The sequence below is a fragment of the Python bivittatus genome, unplaced genomic scaffold (assembly GCF_059951505.1).
Source record: "Python bivittatus isolate LINGU-HERP-01145 unplaced genomic scaffold, Pbiv_v1 ctg000200_np1212, whole genome shotgun sequence".
Lineage (NCBI taxonomy): Eukaryota > Metazoa > Chordata > Lepidosauria > Squamata > Pythonidae > Python > Python bivittatus.
The window spans coordinates 6,699,852-6,722,085 of NW_028277040.1; the positions used below are offsets into that span (position 1 = coordinate 6,699,852).

At 35.9% G+C, this 22,234-nt stretch overlaps 1 protein-coding gene across 2 annotated transcripts in view; it reads left to right on the forward strand.

Annotated features, from left to right (window-relative positions):
- RAPH1 (Ras association (RalGDS/AF-6) and pleckstrin homology domains 1) overlaps positions 1 to 22,234 on the forward strand; it is a 79,870-nt gene that overhangs the window by 32,521 nt on the left and 25,115 nt on the right. Inside the window, exons 4-5 of one of the 2 annotated variants that reach the window (XM_088135646.1) lie at positions 1,488 to 2,011; positions 16,804 to 16,878. In XM_088135646.1, the coding sequence (XP_087991772.1) occupies positions 1,488 to 2,011; positions 16,804 to 16,878 (599 nt within the window). The remainder of the gene's footprint in view (positions 1 to 1,487; positions 2,012 to 16,803; positions 16,879 to 22,234) is intronic. The other variant, XM_088135647.1, reaches the window with a different exon arrangement.

Here is a 22,234-nt window from a genome sequence, read left to right on the forward strand (position 1 = left end):
GATTGATTGCTAAATTACTTCAGCTAGAGAAAAAAAATTAATTCTGCTGCTATTACAAAATGAGAGATTTAAAAATTATTATGATACAATTAACATTAATTTTTTGTGTCACAGATTATCACACTGGATGTAAAATAAAAAGTTTCTTCCAGTTAATGAATGGAGATGAGTTGGTTGAACTTGATTCAGGGTTCTATTTAGAAAATACAGATGATGATAAGTGTAATGTGGGAATATGAGTCAACGTATTACGTGTTGTATGTTAGACAGTGTTATAGAGTCAGTGCTGTATAAGATGATCTTCACAGAGGAAGTAAATTGTGTTTATTCATTGAGCAAACAACTGTTTGATAGTAATAAGATATTGGGGATAAAGTTTTATAAGTTATAAGAAATCATACACTAGGCTTTCCATGGCAATTGAAGATATTCCTCAATAATTTTGAAAGTGCAATCCCTAAACTTGATTCGTAATTAATATTAATTTTAATAATATCAACCCTGACTCTTCTCATCCCATCTTAATTTAAAAAGAGAACTGAATTTTTAAAAATTGGTTATTTAAAGTAAAAATATTATGTATTTGAATACAAAACAAAGAAAAATCCTGCTAAAACCTATTACTTTTTCTGTAAGTATATAGTATGTATGATTTTTCTAAAGAAAGTGTTCATGTCAAAATTTTAAAAGTATTGATAGAACTTCATGCAGCAGAATTTTTTTAAACTCACATCAGATAAATCAGTAGTTTGACTTATACATAATCTAAGCCATAATGCGATTGATTTGTTTTTGGCTCAACATGATACATAAACTCGGCCCCAAAATAAACTATGGCTTATTCTTGGTAGCAAATTACTTTCCATAAGCATTGTTTATTGGCATATGAATTCTGACTTGTTCTAACTATGGCTTGATTTATGTTTGAATCCAGAATAATTAATTAATTTGTTCTCTGCCCATTTCTTCTGGGAAGTGGCAGAGATGGAGAAAACAAATTAGGACATGAGGAATTTATGATGACTTTGCTCATCTACAAAAATAGCATTAACTTGTTTATCAAACCATGGTTAAAACAAATTCATTCTTAGCATTATGTGTAAAAGCAGCCCATGTGGTAAAGATAGAAAGCCTGACAATAATTTCCATAAATTAATCAATAGCATCATTAAGGCAGCTACATCTCTTTCCAAACTGCTGCTGTCTTCACATGCATGTGTATGCACAACTACTTCATAATTTTTTCCCAACAGCATAAAGAGGCTGTGCATGCATGTGCCTTCAGAGACACCTGTGATCAGCTTCTGAACTTGCTGCATGAATCTAGAAAAAGCAGAGACAGCTGCTTTGAGAAAAAAATCCCAAAGAACCTCTTTTGAAGGATTTGCATGGTCCAAGTAATTCCAACGTCTGAACTAAAATATCTTTAATATAATGGAACTTAATAGAAATTGGAATATTGTTTATGTTCTTGTCATTCACTGCAGAAGCCTTGAATCAAGGTGAGACTGTAGATCTTGATGCTCTTATGGCAGATCTTTGTTCCATAGAGCAGGAGCTCAGCAGCATTGGATCACAGTCCGCAAACAGTACATCAATGAAATGTTTTCCCGCAGAAGGGAAAATGACTCAGAAACCGCCAGGTGGTAGCCGACTCCCTACCAAGCATGGTAGCATGAAAGGATTGTCTTCTTCATCTGGTCGAATAACAAAGCCTTCACATGCTATCTTCTCTCTGGATGACATTACTGCACAGTTAGAGAAAGCATCTCTGAGTATGGATGAAGCAGCTCAGCAACCGATAACTGAAGATAGCAAGCCCGTAGTTGCTACTCAGCACAGGAGGACGGCATCAGCTGGTACTGTGAGTGATGCTGAAGTCCGTTCTATCAGTAATTCCTCCCGATCTAGCATCACGTCTGCGGCATCCAGTATGGACTCCCTGGACATTGACAAGATGACACGACCTCAAGAGTTGGAGTTGACTTCACAGGGGCAGCCCATCAGTGAGGTAAACTATGATCGATTACTCGTAGCCATTGAGCTTTAAAAATACAATTTATTGGTTCATCTTGGGCCCTTTGTAGAATAAAAAGATGGTAGCTTTTTACAATTTTCCTGTTTCCCTCTTATAAGTTGCTATATAGGAGTTTTCTGGAGCGGGCAGCCATAACAAATTTAATGAATAATGATGATGGTGATGATGCACACTACGATAATAAAGGACTTGTTAAATGCTTAGATGTCTAAAATATAATAGCAAAGTGATATTTAATCTTGCAGTGACTTTTTAATAATACTGCTTATTTGCTTGCACAGCTAAGGATTTGAATATGGGCTTCCACAAGATATATAAGCATACATTTTTATGGTATGTTTATCTGAAACTGGAAAATATTTTGGTGTTACACTAATACACTCTACCTTGCACAGCCCTCTGGTAGTGGCTAAGCTATTCTTAGGGTACAGAACTTTCCAATGACTCAAGGATCAAAATTGCAAAGGAAAAGAACATAATCATTCAGCAAGGATGGATATTAATTGAGTTCATAACCTTGTATGAGTTCTGTTAAAATGGAACCATGTAGAGCAGATGAAGGATTGGTAAACTGAGTTGTGACTGCAAAGAGGAAAACTAAAGTATGGAAAGAAATAGAATAAATAATGGAGAATGAGATATTGTCTGAGGTAAAGTAGATTAAAAATTTGGAAGCCTGAAGAAGAGACTTAAGTATAAATGGCCTGGAATTTGAGAGTGATTAGGTTGCACTGAAGGAAAAATAATCCCAGTCCTGAAGGGGTCATTAAGAGGCAGTGAGGTTTTGGTATTCTGTATATGCTGAATTTGATATGCTATTTGATTACCAAACTTTTTTTTGGCTCCAAGCTGTTCTTAGGGAAAACAAAAAGGCCTGGGAAATGACATCACAAAGAAAAAAAATCCAAAAAGTTTGACCAAATAACTTGAAAGTCTACTTTTCTAAAATAACTTATTTCAAATGTTGACAACTAATACAGTGGGGCAAAAGAGTATTTAGTCAGCCACCAATTGTGCAAGTTCTCCCACTTAAAAAGATGAGAGAGGCCTGTAATTTTCATCATAGGTATACCTCAACTATGAGAGACAAAATGGGGGGGGAAATCCAGAAAATCACATTGTCTGACTTTTAAAGAATTTATTTGCAAATCATGGTGGAAAATAAGTATTTGGTCAATATCAAAAGTTCATCTTAATACTTTGTTATATATCCTTTGTTGGCAATGACAGAGGTCAAACGTTTTCTGTAAGTCTTCACAAGGTTTTCACACACTTGCTGGTATTTTGGCCCATTCCTCCATGCAGATCTCCTCTAGAGCAGTGATGTTTTGGGGCTGTCGTTGGGCAACATGGACTTTCAACTCCCTCCAAAGGTTTTCCATGGGGTTGAGATCTGGAGACTGGCTAGGCCACTCCAGGACCTTGAAATGCTTCTTACGAAGCCACTCCTTCGTTGCCCGGGCGGTGTGTTTGGGATCATTGTCATGCTGAAAGACCCAGCCACGTTTCATCTTCAATGCCCTTGCTGATGGAAGGAGGTGTTCACTCAAAATCTCACAATACATGGCCCCATTCATTCTTTCCTTTACACGGATCAGTTGTCCTGGTCCCTTTGCAGAAAAACAGCCACAAAGCATGATGTTTCCACCCCCATGCTTCACAGGTATGGTGTTCTTTGGATGCAACTCAGCATTCTCCCTCCTCCAAACACGACGAGTTGAGTTTAGACCAAAACGTTCTACTTTGGTTTCATCTGACCATATGACATTCTCCCAATCCTCTTCTGGATCATCCAAATGCTCTCTAGCAAACTTCAGATGGGCCCAGACATGTACTGGCTTAAGCAGGGGGACACGTCTGGCACTGCAGGATTTGAGTCCCTGGCGGCATAGTGTGTTACTGATGGTAGCCTTTGTTACTTTGGTCCCAGCTCTCTGCAGGTCATTCACTAGGTCCCCCCATGTGGTTCTGGGATTTTTGCTCACCGTTCTTGTGATCATTTTGACCCCACGGGGCGAGATCTTGCATGGAGCCCCAGATCAAGGGAGATTATCAGTGGTCTTGTATGTCTTCCATTTTCTAATTATTGCTCCCACAGTTGATTTCTTCACACCAAGCTGCTTGCCTATTACAGATTCAGTCTTCCCAGCCTGGTGCAGGTCTACAATTTTGTTTCTGGTGTCCTTCAACAGCCCTTTGGTCTTGGCCATAGTAGAGTTTGGAGTGTGACTGTTTGAGGTTGTGGACAGGTGTCTTTTATACTGATAACAAGGTCAAACAGGTGCCATTCCTACAGGTAACGAGTGGAGGACAGAGGAGCCTCTTAAAGAAGTAGTTACAGGTCTGTGAGAGCCAGACATCTTGCTTGTTTGTAGGTGACCAAATACTTATTTTCCACCATGATTTGCAAATAAATTCTTTAAAAATCAGACAATGTGATTTTCTGGATTTTTTTTCTCATTTTGTCTCTCATAGTTGAGGTATACCTATGATGAAAATTACAGGCCTCTCTCATCTTTTTAAGTGGGAGAACTTGCACAATTGGTGGCTGACTAAATACTTTTTTGCCCCACTGTATATATCAACAGTTCATTGCCACAAATGAAGTATAGATTTATTCTTCCAGGATTCAGTATTATGTGTCAGTCTGTCTGTCTATCCACCATTTCTTGTTTTGTTTTATAGATTCCAAGCCCTAAGATGCAATAAAGATAAACATATTACTTAATAAACGTATGCATTTTTGACATGCAACATGGTCTACAATAATGTTAACAATCCTATGGAATGCTATCCCAAATTGGTAATTCTAGGACAAGCCCACACTATATGAGTTCATGTTCCAATTTCTGATTTGCATTTCCAGTAGGACAGCAATGGCAGAGAATAAACATTCTCTGAATTGTCCTCTGTTACACAAACAAGATTTTAAATTGTACTGACCTCATTTTAAGATCAAAGAAAATTTCATATTCTTGCAAGAACAGGACAAACCTGTTATATCAGTGGTAACATGAATTATTAACATCAATTTCCTCAAATTCCTTCACCTATTTATAAACAGTGGTTACAGAATTAATCCTGATCACTGCACTGTGAGCTGAACCCACAAACATGGCCTTTTCCAGCTGACCTGGTGAATGAGTTGGATAATATTGTACATCCCATGCATGTTTTATTGTTTGTATTGATGGGTTAGTCTGTTTTAATTTTTCTTTGTAAGCTACAGTGAATCTGAATAGAGTTTGTGGTGTATAAATCTAATAAATAAATGGGCATTCCTCCATTCCCCACTTTCTCCATTTCCTGTTCCACATTTGGGGGGAACTGATAATTCCCCAACTTTCCAGAAAAGTATTGTGGTGGGGAATCTGAGAGCCTTAAGTTGCCTTGAGTTTACCAAAAGCCCTAATTCATGATTCTCCTCTCCATCTTTATGTGCTATCAGTACTCCATGGATCTCAGTGATTATACTGTCATTTAGATGCATTTGACCTAGTTTGCTAGGAAGAGAAAGTCATTCCAGATCCTTGTTTATTTTGTAATGTATACCATACTCTGTGTGTACATGCACACCTTTGAATCAGTCTTGATAGCTTTGTAGCTTTTAACCTTTTTTGATTCTCAGGTCTAATGACCATTTCTGATGCAGTGATTCTTTCATATAAAATAATAATAATCTCCTAATATGTCCTGTTTCTATTGTATTGGAATGTATTTTTCATTTTTTGAAAACACATATTTTAGAAATATATGCCCCAAATGAATTCACATACTTGTTTTCACAAAATTTTAAAATTGGGCAAGGCTACATTGACCAAGATGATACTTGGACTCATCGATATATAGACTTCTATTTAGAAAATAATATTTCCACTTTATTCTACATTCCTTCTTTCTTAATTAAAAATGTTCTTAAATTCCTAGGGCTAATATAGGTGATGTTATCAAAACTGCAGTGGCATTCAGTTCTCATACTTGGATTTTTGGTTTAGCTAAATATACTGCAGGTTTTGGAGAAAAATATGATTGATATGATATGATATGATATGATATGATATGATATGATATGATATGTATAGGTAGTCCTTGCTTAACAACCATTCATTTAGCGACCGTTTGAAGTTATGATGGCGCTTTCAAAAGCAATTTAAGACCAGTGCCCAAAGTTTCGACCGTCGCAGTGCCCCTGTGGTCATGTGATCGCGATCCAGGCACTTGGCAACCAGCTCACATTTATGACGGTTGCAGTGTCCCAGGGTCAGGTGATCACCATTTGTGACCTTCTCAGCCAGCTTCCGGCAAGCAAAATCAATGGGGAACCATGTGATTCACTTAATGACCATGGTGATTCACTTAACAACCACCACAAAAAAGTCATAAAATTGGATCAGGTCATGTGATGATTCACTTAACAACCACATTGCTTAGCAACTTAAATTCCGGTCCTAATTGTGGTCGTTAAGCAAGGACTACCTGTATATGTTACCATTTAAAAAAAAATACCTGCTTGCACAATAGATATTTTCCCTCTCCACTGCAAGCTCTCATGTTTCCCCTAATCCTATTTCTGAGGTTTCCGTAGTCCTTTGAAAGGAGATCCTTTCTACTGATGGAAGCAGTTCTATCTGCCCAATTGCTTGATTTGATTCTACTTCTTTGCCTTTTATTCATTTTTTAAGCTTTTATAGAGAGGGGTTTTGTCCCATTTATCCATCACTCCTAAATTACTAGATTTCCTTTGACCCAGAATCTAGGTCAGAAGAGGATACGGGAATTGTAAGATTTATGTTTTAATTGATTTTCTAAAAATTGAATTGCCATATGCAGTAATTTTGTTAATTTAGAAATAAAATGGAGAAATGTTATCATATTTGTAATTCATACTTGTATTAATGTTGGGAATATGATTATTAATATTACTTTGACCTACAGCATTTTTGGCAACATGAATGTCAGATGTTAGGATCTATTATTCATGCAACTCAAAAAGATAGATCTTTCACTCTTGGAGCAACTGCAGTGGAATTCAGAATTATCCAACAACGTGTAACGTAGAGATGGTTAATGAAGAAAATGTTCCTCAGAAGTGTGTGGTATCTTTTTTTGAACCTGTTATTCTACAGAAATAAAATTTTAGCAGAACTCTTACATGGAGAAAATTTGACATTTGATTCTTCTTAACAACAGGAGTTATATCCAATTATGCAAGCCCATCAACCAAATGGCCTCTCCTTTTCTACAGTCTCTAGATCTGCTTTCAAGATTTGAATTACCTTCTGGAGCAAATTTTAGCAGGGCTACAGAAGGGAAAGAGGGAAAGGGTAAAGAATATTCTGAGTGGCAGTCCACTTACATTGTGATGGATATTGCCTAGTATGTTTTAAACCTGTGATTTTATTTCTATATTCTCTCTAGTATTGTTGGTTCCTGATCAGAATTGCTCCCCTGCACTTTAAAAGACGTTAATGAGAGAAGATGTGATTCCTGTTTTCTTTTTCTTTGGAGAAAAATCATCTTAATTTCCTATTAGGAGTGGTGATAATGATGGAAGAGTACTTAATAATATGAGAGGGTCAGAAATATATTCTATATTTTCCAGTGTGTTAAATGATTTTGAATTGTAAAGGACCCTGGGAGAAAAAGGCAGCATATCAGTAAACAAAATAAGTAACTGAGGCAAAGAAGTAAAGGGAAATCAGTAGGAATGTCAGCCTAGCAAGTGAGAAGCATTCTTTACTTTCCTCAGTATGTAGTAGCTAAATAGTAGTAGTGGAAATCAGAACTGGGCAATTTGTCAAATGAGCAAGTAGGAAGAGGAAGATGAAAAGGAGGGAGGCACTGGAGGATTGAGTGTAGCTGAGAACTACGCTATGTCCTTTGAAGGACTATGTATATCCCTGGTTTGTAAGCACAAGAGAGTTGCATTGGGTAGGGAGGGGGAGAAGAATACCAAAAATGTCATGCCATCATAATACAAGCCCCACCTCTTTTGTCTGTATGTCATGACATCACACATACTCCTAAAATGGGCAGAGCTTGTGTAATACAAGTAGTCCCCAGGTTAAGTACGCCCGGTTTACGGACGGCCCATAGCTAAGAACAGAGCCTGTTGTATTCAGGTTAAATGCACAATGATTCGAGTTAATTACACAATACTACTTATACAGTATTACACAATAATAGCGTTCCAGCCTACATACAAATCTGACTTAAGGACAGACCTTGGGTAGGGAACTTGTTCTTAAACTCGGGACTACCTTTAGTTTAACACTGCTTTAGTCATTTGGATGAAATCGTTAAGTTTTTGTGGATGCCCATGAGTGCAAATGTACCAGGGAAAGAGGACTTCTATCCCATCTGTAATCTGTGTGAGGAAGGGATGGAATTGAATATAGCAAAGGTGTGTCAGGAAACAATCATCTGTGTATTCTCTTCTGTCTTTCTTTCAGAATTTCTAATTTCTGTGACTTTATTTGATAGACATTAATAAATTGTAGTATATCAAGGTATATAATGTCATTGTTGACCATTACTTGATTTACAACAATAATTCAAAATCTAATACAGAAGCAGCAAAATATAAAAAGAGCAGATTGGAAGAGAAACTACTAATACAGGATAAGACGTTTGCAAATTATTTAATAATACGACTTGTTATTTATTTCTGTAGTTGGATAATAAAAAGTTCCCAAGAGGCATTGAAACTTTATGGTCTAAGTCTCATTCTAAATATTTTTAATTGAAGCTTCCATGTTTAGAAAGATTGCTTACATCAGATAGTCTGGATAATGATTTTCCATAGGGTTTGACTCATTTTGAATGTAGAATATGTACTAATAGTTGGCCAGAGAAAGAAGATACTTTCCTTAGAATTGCGTAAGCACATGAAGATAGCTTTTCAGGGTTCGTAAAGAACCAGCTTGCTGAACATTATGTTTTAATAAATACTGCTACTTCTTAATTCTCTTCCATGGTAAAAAGTAGTTCCTTCCCAGCTTCTCAAGGAAGAAATGGTAGACTGAAGATGGCTCTGCGAAAAGAGGAACCGATGACCACGGTAGAATGAAGCCAGCTCTTCAGTAATTCTTCTCCAGACAAGGAGAGGACTTGAGATCACTCGCAAGTGCTCCAGATAGCTGCTCCTCCAGACAGTGGTCTCCAGCAGGTTTTGAGCACAGAGACGAGGGAATAGCTATCTTGTTCAAACCACAGACGGTGCCTTTGAAAGGACACTAAGTTCACATCCTTCCTTTTCTAAACTTTTCTAGGAAATTGCTTGTTAACTGCTTTTCAGCTATTAGAAATATCACTTTGGATCAACAAGTTTGACAGTACCGGATGAGTTTCCTTCAATCTTTAGTGAAAGAAAGTTTTAACTACAAATTTAAGAACTTTAAAAAAAAAAATTTTTTTTTTAATAAACAACAAGAGGATGATTAAAACTTTGACTTTAGAAAGTTACAAATGGACTAAGGGTCCAGATAAATTTGAAATAATATTTTGGAATTAATTATAAAGAATCCTTCCTGTGGGGAAATGATTTTGTTTTGCATTAAAAAAAATAAGTTTTTAAAAATTGGACACTAGAAGGAACTAAAGATCACAATTAAAGGAGAAGAACGCAAACTCAACTTACAATCACTGAATGGAACAAAATATTTTAACATTGGACATATTGAAGGATATTTTTGAACAGTGGACTCAGAAATTAATTTTAATAGTGTCAACAGAGACATCTGCCTCTATGGAGAGACTGTGTCTAGAAGATGTTATGGAAGAGGGACAAGTTCTACCTGACAAGATCGAGACTGAGTTGAAAGTAGATTTACTAATGACAGGCTACAAGAATGACAGGGAAAAAATGTTACACTGGATATACAAAAGAAACTGGCTGACGTTTTAATAATTAAAAGGGATATGCAAACAATAATCCAAGAGAATGACCTGGATAATTTTCCTATATTGGATTTATAAAAGAAGCTTGTTAAACTTTGAAGAATCTTGTAAGGAGGGACAAAGAAAAAATGAAAATAAAACACGTTCTAGGACTTTATTTGAAGGATCTAAAGATCAAGATTGTTAGAAGTAAAAGGAAGGGATTTAAAGTTGGTTTATTTGATCAAGGTTAAAAGAGATATGTTGTTATCTCTGGTAACCCTTAATGGACCTTTGTTGACACCAGGACTGAAATGACGATGCTCTATGGATTTGTTTATAGATAAGCAATATGGGAAGAAAAGATCAATTGTTGTATTTTAAGAGGAGGTAATAAGTTACGGAAATTGTTTATACTTGTGATGAATGTAGGAAGTCACTTCTTTATATATTTCTTTTCCTTTAGTATATTCTTTTCTCTTTCTCTTTTTTCTTTTCTGCATCTTCTACTCTTCCTTTTTATTCTCTTTTTTAGTTTGTATTAGTTTTTACTGTTGTAATTATAATCTTTAATAAAATTACTATCACAAAAAAAAGGAATTCCTTCCCTATTCATGTTTGTTTTCTCCTGCCCTGTCCTCTTCCTCAGACAGTCTAATAGCATATTGTTTCTGTGGAACATTCCAACATGCAAACTAAACATTTCATGGATTTTTAAGAAGTTTGGTTGGCTCTTGAGAGCTGTTAGTGAACATGGGGTGCATGTGTGTGGATATGGTGTGATTCCATAAATAAAGGAAGAAAAGTCTGTAACTGAACTGTATATTTAGAATTATGTGCTTGGCTACAGTTCAGGTATTACACAATAGAAATTATAGTACAGAAAACAGATCCATTTTTCATTTTTATTAGAAATACAAATTAAAGCTTTAGTTAAACATAACATAAAAATGTATTATACTAGCAATGGGAAATGTTTAAGGAACACACACGAACAATAGCTGTACGCCGCCCAGAGTTGCTTGGAAAAAGTGAGAAGGGCGGCTAATAAATTGTATAAATAAATAATAGGAACCCCACCTGAAGTTGTTGTGATAATATCTAATCAGCAGAAGCATCTGCATATACAATGAATAGTATTTCTAAGTTTTAACAAAAAGGAAAAGGAGGGTTTCTCTTTTGACTCCTGCAAAATATTTTAGCCGGAGGACTGACACAAATTTACATGTGCTTTCCAATGGAAACTGTCTTTCCAAAATCATATTATTTGCATATTTCTTCTAAATGCGAATTTATTGCTAAGTATCTCATAAATTAGGGCTTAATCTTAATTATAAAAAACTTGAGACCCTGTCTTTTAGAATCATTTGTTGCCACCATTAGGCCAAAAAACAGCAGGGTACACAGAGACACACACACACACTTAAGATGTAAATATAAAATAACAAAGTGTAAAATACAAAAAATACAAGATAAAAATGCAGTAATGATCATGTAAAATAACATAAAATTCAAGCAAATAGATGAATGTCCACATCTTTAGCTACAAGTAAGGTGAATAGAACAAATAGAGGCACAGAACTAGGCAACCTGGGAGGATATACTTGAGTTCTTATCAGGCAGGAAGAACAGCAAATAGAACTCATGCTCTCTGCCTGGAAATTCTTCAGGATGGGTAGATGAGGGACATTCAAGAGTCCTTGTGAAGGGAACAACAAAGGAGGAGATGGCTCAGAAATGCTATTGAGCCATCTCCACGGGGGCATAAGCACTGGCATACAGAGGTATCCTTATAGCATCCAAGGAAGACTGGTGAGGACATTGCCTTCACCCTAGCTAAGGTGTAAATGACCTATGAAATGTCAGTACTGTATTGTAGTGGATGATAGATAGGAGGCTGGCACAAACCCTTTTGGAAGAATCCCCCAAAATGTAGGACTAGACCCTAGCCTTAAATTGGTTTGAAGGTCAGTGTCCCAGATCCATTGCTTGAGAGTACTTCTGGCATTTTCAAAGCCTAATGACCAGAGGCTCTCCATAAGACACCCAATGAGTAGATATTGTCAATAACTTTTTTTAAGCCACCTTCAAACAGTGTTTAAAACAGTCTCTAAGGAGCAAAGGACCAAACCTAGGGGGAATCGGTTCCTGAGAAGACATCTCCTAACTTAAAATTTTTTATGTATGTTTTTGTTTTTGTTGACTTGCAGATAACAAGTTCTTATCGTGTTTATATTTTATATGCTTTTTGCTTGTTTGGTTATAAACAAAACATTTTAAGCAGTTTTGATTGTAGATAATAAGTAATCAAAATAATACAGCTCTAAAACTCTTTACTCCCGCATAATTTTTTCTGAAGCCTTTGCCTTTATTCCAGTATTTTGCTTTTAAATAATATCCAAGGAAACTCACTCATAGGGGTTTTTGGTCACATATTAACATGTCACTGTCAGACTTCCATGCAGACTTGAGAAGCTGAAAAAAGGCCAGAGAAGGATTGACTGCACCTTTTTTAATTCACCGACATATTATTTCCCATTAAATATTTTCAGTCTTAGCATTTCTTAACAAAGCACGTTCTTCAGAAAGCAAGTCAGCAGTTTCTCAATAACCTTTCTAGCAATTTCAGTATAACTGATTCAGCCTTTATTTTAAAATATGTGTCATCACCATTACAGGGTGCATTTAATGAAGTGGTAATTCAGAAGAAGGCATGTTCTGCTTTCTTTCTTAGAATTCATTATGAAACAATGAAATAAGCATTAAAAGAATCAAAGCAATGAGTTAAAAAGTTAACTCAAGCAAAAACCCAAATCCAATGTCAGCAATGGGTACTGTAATTAAATTTTTAAAATTTAACAGCAACATGTAAACCAGAAAATTGATTTAAAGGCCAAGGTGGATACCATGTTTATTTTGTCTGGTATATAAAGCTAAAGATGTAGATAGAGGTGCTCTAGAGCTAGAGTGCATCCCAGAAAAGGCCACTCTCAAAAAAATGGTCTCATAGATGAGGACGGTCTTGAGAAGAATCTCCCCAGATCTCAAATTGCAGGCAGGTTTTTATGGGAGCAAGCAAGCAAACTTGTAAAGCAGGGCGGCCAATTCCTTTGGTGGCTGGGCCTGTGGTTAACACTTTTGAGGGACAGAAGGATGGAGTGATAATTCATGGTGGTTGGAGAACACACGGGACAAGGATTTTCTGGTTCCCTTCCCTGCCCCTGGTTTGAGACGGGATGAATGTTTGGTTTTCTTTCATTTTTTAAAAAAATAATAAGCCTATTTATTTCATACGGGTTTCATACAGGTTTTGCCTGTTTCCTGTGTAGCATAATACTTTGCTGAATTTTTGGCAGCTATGGTCAGAGGGCTATCCAGGAGCTGCATGTGGCTTTGTACTGCCCACTCCTGCTATAAAATCTTAATTGGTTTAGGAGTACAATAACATTTGCCCTTCTCATCCTGTTGAACCACTTGAGCTGCTTAGATTGAGTAAAATTACGATAACTGACTTAAAATCTATAACGTGTGTAGATGGAAGTGCAGTTTCTCCACTACAGTTCATATCCCAAAAGGATTAAATTATAAAGTATGGGAATCTTACTTGGCAAGGTTCTGTTGGTGATGAACAAACTGGTGAAATCTGGCAATCTTTCAAGACATGTGTTGTGTTGTAAGTTAGCAGCGTTGCCATTTTCAGCCCAAACAGCATTTCAGACAGTGGTTCTCAGCAAATAGCCTCAGTAGCATGTGGCCACGCGCTGCCTGGCTTGGAAACTCAACCAGGAAGTCAAAAACACAACCTGGAAGAAAGCACTAGCAAAACAGTTCTGTACTGCGGCCAAGAAAATTGCCTCTTTGCTGATCCCTCAGCACAGGAGAGCACCTTGTTGCCTGGGCCAATCAGACAAATTAAGGATGGTCAGCCTTGTCTTGTTTTTGCCTGGGGGATGTCTTGGGAACTCCAGGTTTGTTAGCAGGACAAACTGCTTCTGTAATGCTGCCAAGAAAATAGCTGGGATGCAATACCCAAGGGTTGAGCTTGAGTTCAGCATGCCTTTAACTTTGCCTGCTTCAAATAGTAGTTTTGACAGGGAGGCCTTTTCCGCTTCAGCCAAAATAAGATCTAGTTGAGAAGCCGGCACTTTATTCTGTGCTTGAAAAGTTGCCGCTGACGTTTTATTTGTCACCATATGAAACAAGTATAGATTGTTCATTCTGAGGCTTGTGAATGTTTTGCAATGCAGGATTAGATTAAGCAATTGTGTCAGGAGTTTATTAATTATCCAAGGCACATTACTGCCATCTCCTGTCTAGAAAATAACCTGAATTTGTTGTCATCTAAAATTGGCTAGATAAATGTTTTAAAATAACATTTACGTGGTGGTGGTGGTGTTAGTAGCAATAGTACCTCTATTTATTGTGTATCTATAACTAAGCCCAATACAGACATAGCTAGCTGCATATTAAGGTACTTAATATTTTTACACTTTTAAAACTTTATTTTCAATTATTAAAGTAACATTTAGCACATCAGTGTCAGCAGTCTTTCGGTGCTATATGTAGGAGCAGTGTATTTAAGATACTGGTAAAACATTTCAAGGCATTTCTAATAGATGATATCTTCTAATAGAAGATATCATCCAAAAACATAAAAAGGCTAAGGGTTTTTTTAAATTAAAATCTTGAAGCGAGCATAGGCAAAAACATAAATTACTTAAGTATGCTTTTAAACATTTCCAGAAAAACAAGATTATAGTTATGGAACTTGGTTACTCTATTGAACTTTTTAGCACTTCCCCTTAAAATGTTTGCTTGCCCTCAATTGCTCTAGTTGGCATAATTTCACAACTAAATCTGGTTATTTAACACCGTGATTTTAATTAATTCATTGCCTGACTTGTTTACCTAAGAAAGAAGCAAAATGTAGGTTTAAAATGGTAACAACCATAATGAAAGCAAATATTTTAAATAGTCAATAATTAACATAAAATGCAGTAATATGCAATAATAAAAGAGGAAGACCTTGATTTCTGTCTTTCTGCATTTTATGCTCCTCCTTGCAATAGTACTGTACTCAATATATTGCCAGACAGAAGTATGCTACTTGCTATGTTATTTTGGAATCTTTGTCTCCAAGTAGATAATTTACATAAAAGTCATCCAGCATACCTGGAAATTTTGTGTTAAAAATGCTGTTGTTATCCCTTTAGAAGAGGCAGTAGACAAATATACACAGTGTGTTTCTTTTGCAGTTTCCCCACATGGGCATTTTTTCTCTGAGCAGAATGTTTATCTGCCCTTAAAAATTGCTGAAGGGAGTTTTTAAAAACATGCAAGGGTGCAGTGATCTGCAAAAATAAGCTGCTTAAGATATTGTGCCACCTGGAGATTATTTAACCCAGTGTTGTCCAAACTTGGCCACTTTAAGATGAGTGGACTTCATGCTGGCTGGGGAATTCTGGGAGTTGAAGTCCACTCATCTTAAAGTCGCCAAGTTTGGACAACAATGATTTAACCAAATCCTGTCAACCATGCTTGCAGAAATTCTACCCAGTCTTCGTCTATGGCCATATCTTTTAAGTGTCTACTTCAGCATCTCTCTCTCTTGGTCATTGCCCATTTCTACCAACATCTAGGAAAAACACCCACTCTGTGGCAGTTTGCTCTATCTTTGGTTTCTGGAATACATGGAAATAGTCAACCAGCCTTGTGATGAGAAATTCAGCTTTAACCAGAAGTTAAATATCCTCATCCAGGTCCTCGTTTCAGCCTTTTTTAGGCCTGCATCTAGTGCTGTGTTGAGAAAGCAAAACACTTTTTGAGGATACTTTCATCTTTACCCCTCTTCTACAGAGAGCAACAGTTGCGCCTAAACAGCAGTAAAACTAAAGTCATAATATTCTCAGAAAGTCTAAGAAGCCGGACTTAAATCATTAAAGGGCAGAAGTTCAAGTAGACTACTTGTTTTAACTCTCTATTTTCCATTCAACTGAAAATCAAATACCACTTTTTTTATATGCAACTCAGAAGACCCCAGGGAGCTTTGCAGCTATTTTGTCTGTCTTCTATACAAGGGGAGCTCAGTATATTCCCTCTGCTATTATTTTTGTGGATAAACGTCCAGCACACCATCCTTGTAGATGGAAAGTTAGAGTCTTCTATTAGCAACCATTCAGACAAAGTTTCTAAACAAAGGCTTCCAAGTGGTGTTTTGCAGGCCTAAGAAAGGCCAAAATGAGTACCTGGATGAGGATATTTAACTTTTGGTTGAAGCTGAATTTCTCATCATAAGGCTAGTTGATTATTTCCATGTATCCCGGAAACCAAAGGTAGAGCAAACATGCATTGCTGAATTGTCCTAGCTCTTGTGGAAGCCAGCCTGAGGTCCCTACCACAGACGCTGGCTCTGAGTGCCTAAGGGTCTGCTACAGTAACTATCATGAGAATAGCAGTAGGAACAGATTAAAGTTGAGCACTCTGTATAATAAATTCCTGAATGGAGTTATTAGATTAAATTGTTTTTCAATGGTTAAAATACTTGGTAAGCATGTGGGTGAATTTCTGGCTAAAAATTGTATGCTGGCATGGTCATAAATTCTAGAATATTTCTATAAAATTGTTAAGTAGCTCCTACAAGAATTTCAGGATTGGGGGGGGAAAGGAACTCATAGATGTTTTTAAAACTCAATTGCACTAGCATACATAGACTATCCTGACTGCTTGCTTATACTTGGCTTAAAATATACCTAGAACCCTATTTGAGCTTCAGATGAAAGAGAGAAGTTGCTCTTGTCTATTGCTCATGCTGATCATACACTATAAAATTACTGCACTGGCTTTCTTTTGACTTAATTTCTGTTCTTTTCTTTTCTTTTCTGCACAAGCACTCCTATTTGGACAGGGAAACCTCCCTCCTTCTGAGAAACATTGCAGGAAAGCCTTCTCATTTGCTGACCAAGGTGATATGCTACTTACTTCCCACCTGCATGTGACCATTTACTTCTAGATAGAAATGGAATTTGTGTAGTGTGTATCTGTGTAAAATTGGACTTTGTGTCTAGTAGTTTGTGTTTTATGAAAATGACTATTCCTCTGGTCAAAGATGAGCAAGGCTTCATGAAATACATTTGGTTGGTTGATAGTTGTTCAGATATTCTTTTGTAAATCAGCACTTTACAGACTAAGATATGCTAGAAAATATCCTCAGAGCAATAAGCCATGTCAGGTTATGCTGTTCATATTGACAGAAATTAGGACACAAAGATTTTAAAAAGCATTAAACTCATTTGTGGTAAAATAAAACAAAAGCCTTTCTACTTTTTTGTTCTGTGTCAAATAATAGTCTCTGACCTGTTCATAATCTGTGGCCTCAACCATGTCTCCCAAAATGCTGCAATCTGCCCCATTTCTCTCCCAGGAGTAAAATTATGAAAAGCAGGGTAAATTAAGTTAAATAATTTGGTATGAATTGTATTCATCACTTGGTTTTAATGAAGGCAGAATGTAATTGTTGCATGGCTTTATATGGCCAGAGGAGAGAGGTCATGAATTAGAGCTGCAAGTTAAGGACTAAATCTCTCCAGCAAATGAAAAAACTGTTTTTCAGTAGTAGGTACATTTCTCCTTTTGTACATCGAATTTATCACTGCAATAGAAAATTACTCTCTTTGTTAAATCAGGACATTATATTGCCTACAAATGCAGTTATTGTTGCCAGATTCAATAACATTTTATATTGGAATTACAGAAATCACATAGCTTTAAATAACATCAACATATACCTAAAGATCATTTAAGGAAATCTGTCTTTGTAATTAATGTTAATGCTTTCAATCAGTTCTCATTTTAAATCTTTGTGTGTGTAGTTATCATTATATAAAATTATAATCCATAAACTGCTGTCAGTCAACAAGAAAATAGATTATGAATGCAAGGTATAAAGTCATTGATTTCCAGTAGATAAATGAAGGCAACCATAGATCAGATCAAATCAAAACTTTATTATGGCTAAAGGCCAGCAAGAACAACCAGACAAGTAATTTATATGGAAGGAAATTAATCTTCAAGATGCATCATTTGGCACATTCTTGATGCTACACAACAAAGGCAACCATAGAGATTAGTCACTGATATATGAGAAGTTGAAAATCTTGTGTATCTTAAAATCGAATTCCTTTTATTAGAGCATAAGCCTTTCTGAATTGTAGCCTACCCATAGGTGGGAAGAAGATTAAATAGTAAAAGAGGGTTACAGGTAAATGAAATACTGTCAGTATATTCATTGCTGTTACTTGCCAATAGAATCTGTGCACATATTGGTTCACTGTGACACACATATTCTTGCACCATTGGGATAAAGTATTCATGAAGTTTGATCATCTTTGTCTCTGTTTAAGCAATGGAAATTTTGTCTCAACTATTTTATCATGAAATAAATTCTTATTTATTCATTAAACATTTGTCACCTTGAGGACAATTACAAAATATCCATTTTGAAGTTTGAGTATTCTGCTGTTGCTTTGGGGAAATTAAAATTTCTGATGTTAAATTTGCAGCTGTTTCCTATATTTTCGGTATCAGTTTGTTCTCTCTAGAGTTTGGTGGGGTATTAGTGAGAATGACGCCTACGTTGCAGTGGATGATAATCAGATCTGTGAATCCTTGCTATAGTTAATAACATTATTACGTAACTATTAAGGTTGTCAGAGTAGGTACAGGAACAAAGTTAGCATCTCAGTCTGTGGAAAGGTTTACTCCTCATGGTTGTATCACTATATCTATTGTCATAGACAGATAAGTCTTCCCCATGACTTATGGGGAAGGAAGTATCATAACTTCATGTGGACTATAATTCATAAAAGCTTACACTGCAATAAATACATTACCGTTGAAACAAGATTCTGCATGACATTTGTCATAGCAGATTAAGATGACTCCTTCCCTTCCCGGGAAAATTAAAATAGTAGTTTTTCTTTTAGCAGTGACTTTCCATTCTAGAGAGAAGCTGGCATTGCTTAGAACTCTGCTGAATGGCAACCCCGATAGAACATGAATAATTACTGCGTGATACATAGGCTTCCCTGGTGTTTGATGTTGATAACAAAAGTACATTCAGTAGATATTAACTTGTGCAAATAAAGACAGTTTTTAAAAGGTATAATTTATTTAAAATAAGTTGAAATAAAGAACACTCTAAACTTATATGTCTCTTCTGTTTTGCTATCATAAAAGCCCCATACAGGCATTTGCACCAAATGGGGAGAGAACAGCATACATAGGTTTTGCCCCTGTTTCTTTCTACTTATGCATGCTCAGTCTTAAGAGGAATCCACTTGGGTTTGCTTGAACATGAGGACAGCTGCCAGTGCCATCTGTGAACGTGCTATATAGCATTCCTGAAGTTCCAGAGAAATATCCCCACGTTTGAACAAACTTGAGTACATGTGTACACCCTCTATGATTCTCTCCACACATGGTAAATGCCTGAATGGAACTGCTGAAAGGGACAGTTCAAATATAATAGGAAAACGTGCTTCCCTGCCACATGAAAAAGCCATAGCACAAGAATGAGTCACAATCTACCGTGTTCCTCTTACATGCACTTGGAGTTGAGAACAGTCCAGGATAAAACTCTGATTTCAGAATTTTCCTTGTTGAACGTAATTTACCAAACCACAGTTTCCTGAGTTCAGCCATCACATCCTAGCTTCAAATCTGAAACAGAAGCTTCTGATGTCCTTGTAAAAGACGATAAAAGAGGAAAAGAGAATTTGCAATCGAGGCTTACTGTGTTTAATTTCAGCAGGCCTAACTGAATATTTGATTTAGTAAGTTAAGCTCCAAATCTGTTCATTTATTTTAACTTAAATTTGAGGAAAACTGATTCTCTGTGCTCTGGGTTTCTCCCTGTCAGTTGAAATGGATGGATGGAGTGCAATCCAGCAGCTGAACTTAGACCATCCTTGTGGTTAAGTATGCTGCTGCTTTGCCACATAACATTTCCACTAGGCTGCAGCAGTCTATAAAAGTTTCAGTTCCATACAGAAACAGTCATTATTACATAAAGTAAGTGACAGTATTTTTAGAGGCATAATTGATCAGATCTGTTCTTCAGCAGAAAGTATTAAGACAGTCTTGAGATTTTCTACTTTATGCAATCACAATTTTAATAAGAAGCTAATATGTTTACAATTAATTTGATTTTCAAAAAGTTCATTAAACTGTGTCAGTTTGATAAGTAATCTTGAAATCCACAATATATCCTTTTTATTTGGATGTTTATGGTCTGTGATGTTTTACCATATGGATCCCCCAGATGTAGACGCTTGCTAAAATATTATTTTTCTCATCATAAATACTTTGTAGCAAATAGAACCCGCATTCCAGAACAAAAGTCATTTTCTGCTATTTCACTGTCTCTGCTTTAAATATAATTCATCATTTGTGCAATTTAAATAGTGGCATGGTTTTAACATTTAGATGCACGTTTAGATGCATGGCTTTGGAATAAAAACTAAAATTTTAATCAAATGTGTTTCCAGTAAATACATAAGCTAATTTGTGAAAGCTTGCTATTTTAAAAAGTTTGCTTAGAAATAACACTATATTTTAGTGATAATTTTTATCTTATGCATTTGATTAATACTAAAAATAAAATGGGAAGATCCATATAACAGTATAACAAAATATTTGCTTTGTTTCATCTAAAAAATAGCATATGGTATCTAACAGTGTTTGGAGGAGTAACTTAAAAATCAACCTCCTGTTGTTGATTTACTTTTCAATAAATCTCAAAAACTCATGTGAAAATAATTGCCAGGATTCAAAAGAGTTCCTTAGGCTTATACCAAAGGACAAGATGAATATGAAATTTCCAATTTTGAAATCAGCTTGCACTTCAAGTGGGAAAAGTGGGAAAGAGAAGTATAAAACCAATTAATATAATTGCATCATTCTTTTAATACTGGCCCATGTTTAATAAAGGTGTTGATAACGAAAAATGCGTATAGAAGAACAAACTGGTATACTAGTAATCTGCACTATCTTAAATTATTTATTTTTCTGTAAGTAGCAAATATTTATATACATAATAAATTAAAACAACTTTTTCAGTCATCATAGTTTTTGTTCCAACAGTCTTGTAAACATGTTTCTAAAGAGGTGAATTTCATAACTAATAACCATAACTCTTTACAACAAATACTAGCTTCTTAACTTCAGCTTTTTTAAGAATATTGTTTATTTTACTAAAGTTTGAAATGTATTCTGTTGGTTAAATAACAAGTAAGCAAACTCCTATTTAATTAATGCTTTCAAAGAGTCAAAAGAATATTAGTCTAGAATGACAAATTAGAAGAGGAATTATTCTGAGTTTCTGAATTCTTGAAAAGAGTTTTTTTATTAAAAACCATGGATTACACATACCCCTTTAAGTGATATAAGGACTATAGGGAAGAAGCCATATGTCATACCAAACTGTAAACCCCCCAAAAGAAGTATGTGACTATATCAAGTTTTGTGTCCATCAGGTTTCTAAAATAATAAAAAGAATGAAAGAAACAGTCCTATTATGAAAAAGCAATTGCGCCAATATGTTTGAATTCACCATCTTCTCTTCCCACTTTTTTGAAGAACCAGGACTGGTCAATTCCGATTGGTTTATTTGAACAAGTATCATTTTTGGAGATGGTCTCGTTTTTATCTGCTAGGTTTCTGATAATCCTTCCTTCCTTCCTTCCTTCCTTCCTTCCTTCCTTCCTTCCTTCCTTCCTTCCTTCCTTCCTTCCTTCCTTCCAACTAGAGACAGGAAGAAACTTTTTTAAACATGCTTCACTCACTGCTACCTGCCATTTTACATTCCTTGTAACAGTCCATTAAAAGATCCAGAGAGCAACCACAAAATTGGCTTATATTGTTTACCATTATTGTTGCTTAGACTTAAGCAGTGTTTGAACAGGGAAAGCAATATTGCACTTGGAATTCTTATCAGTTGCATTCATTCATTAATTCTTTCATTTCTTGCAACTGTGTTGGACTCAGTTTATCAAACTATTTTGTAGGTGGGAGTGCGGGGGTGGGAGAAAATATGCATGTGTGCATTTTATCTGATCATGCAACTTAGCTGCTATAACCTTGCTTCATTCTGAGGGGCAAGGTCAGTTTGTTCAGAAAACAGACTGCCTATGATTTGTTTGCTCCTCATATTTTGTAGCGTACAGAATGTATAAGCAAATGTGTTAAAAATGGCTTAGGGGCTATTGTCAGTTGAAAAGGAGAAATGTAAAAATCTTGTTTTATTGACAAAGGGTTTTTTAA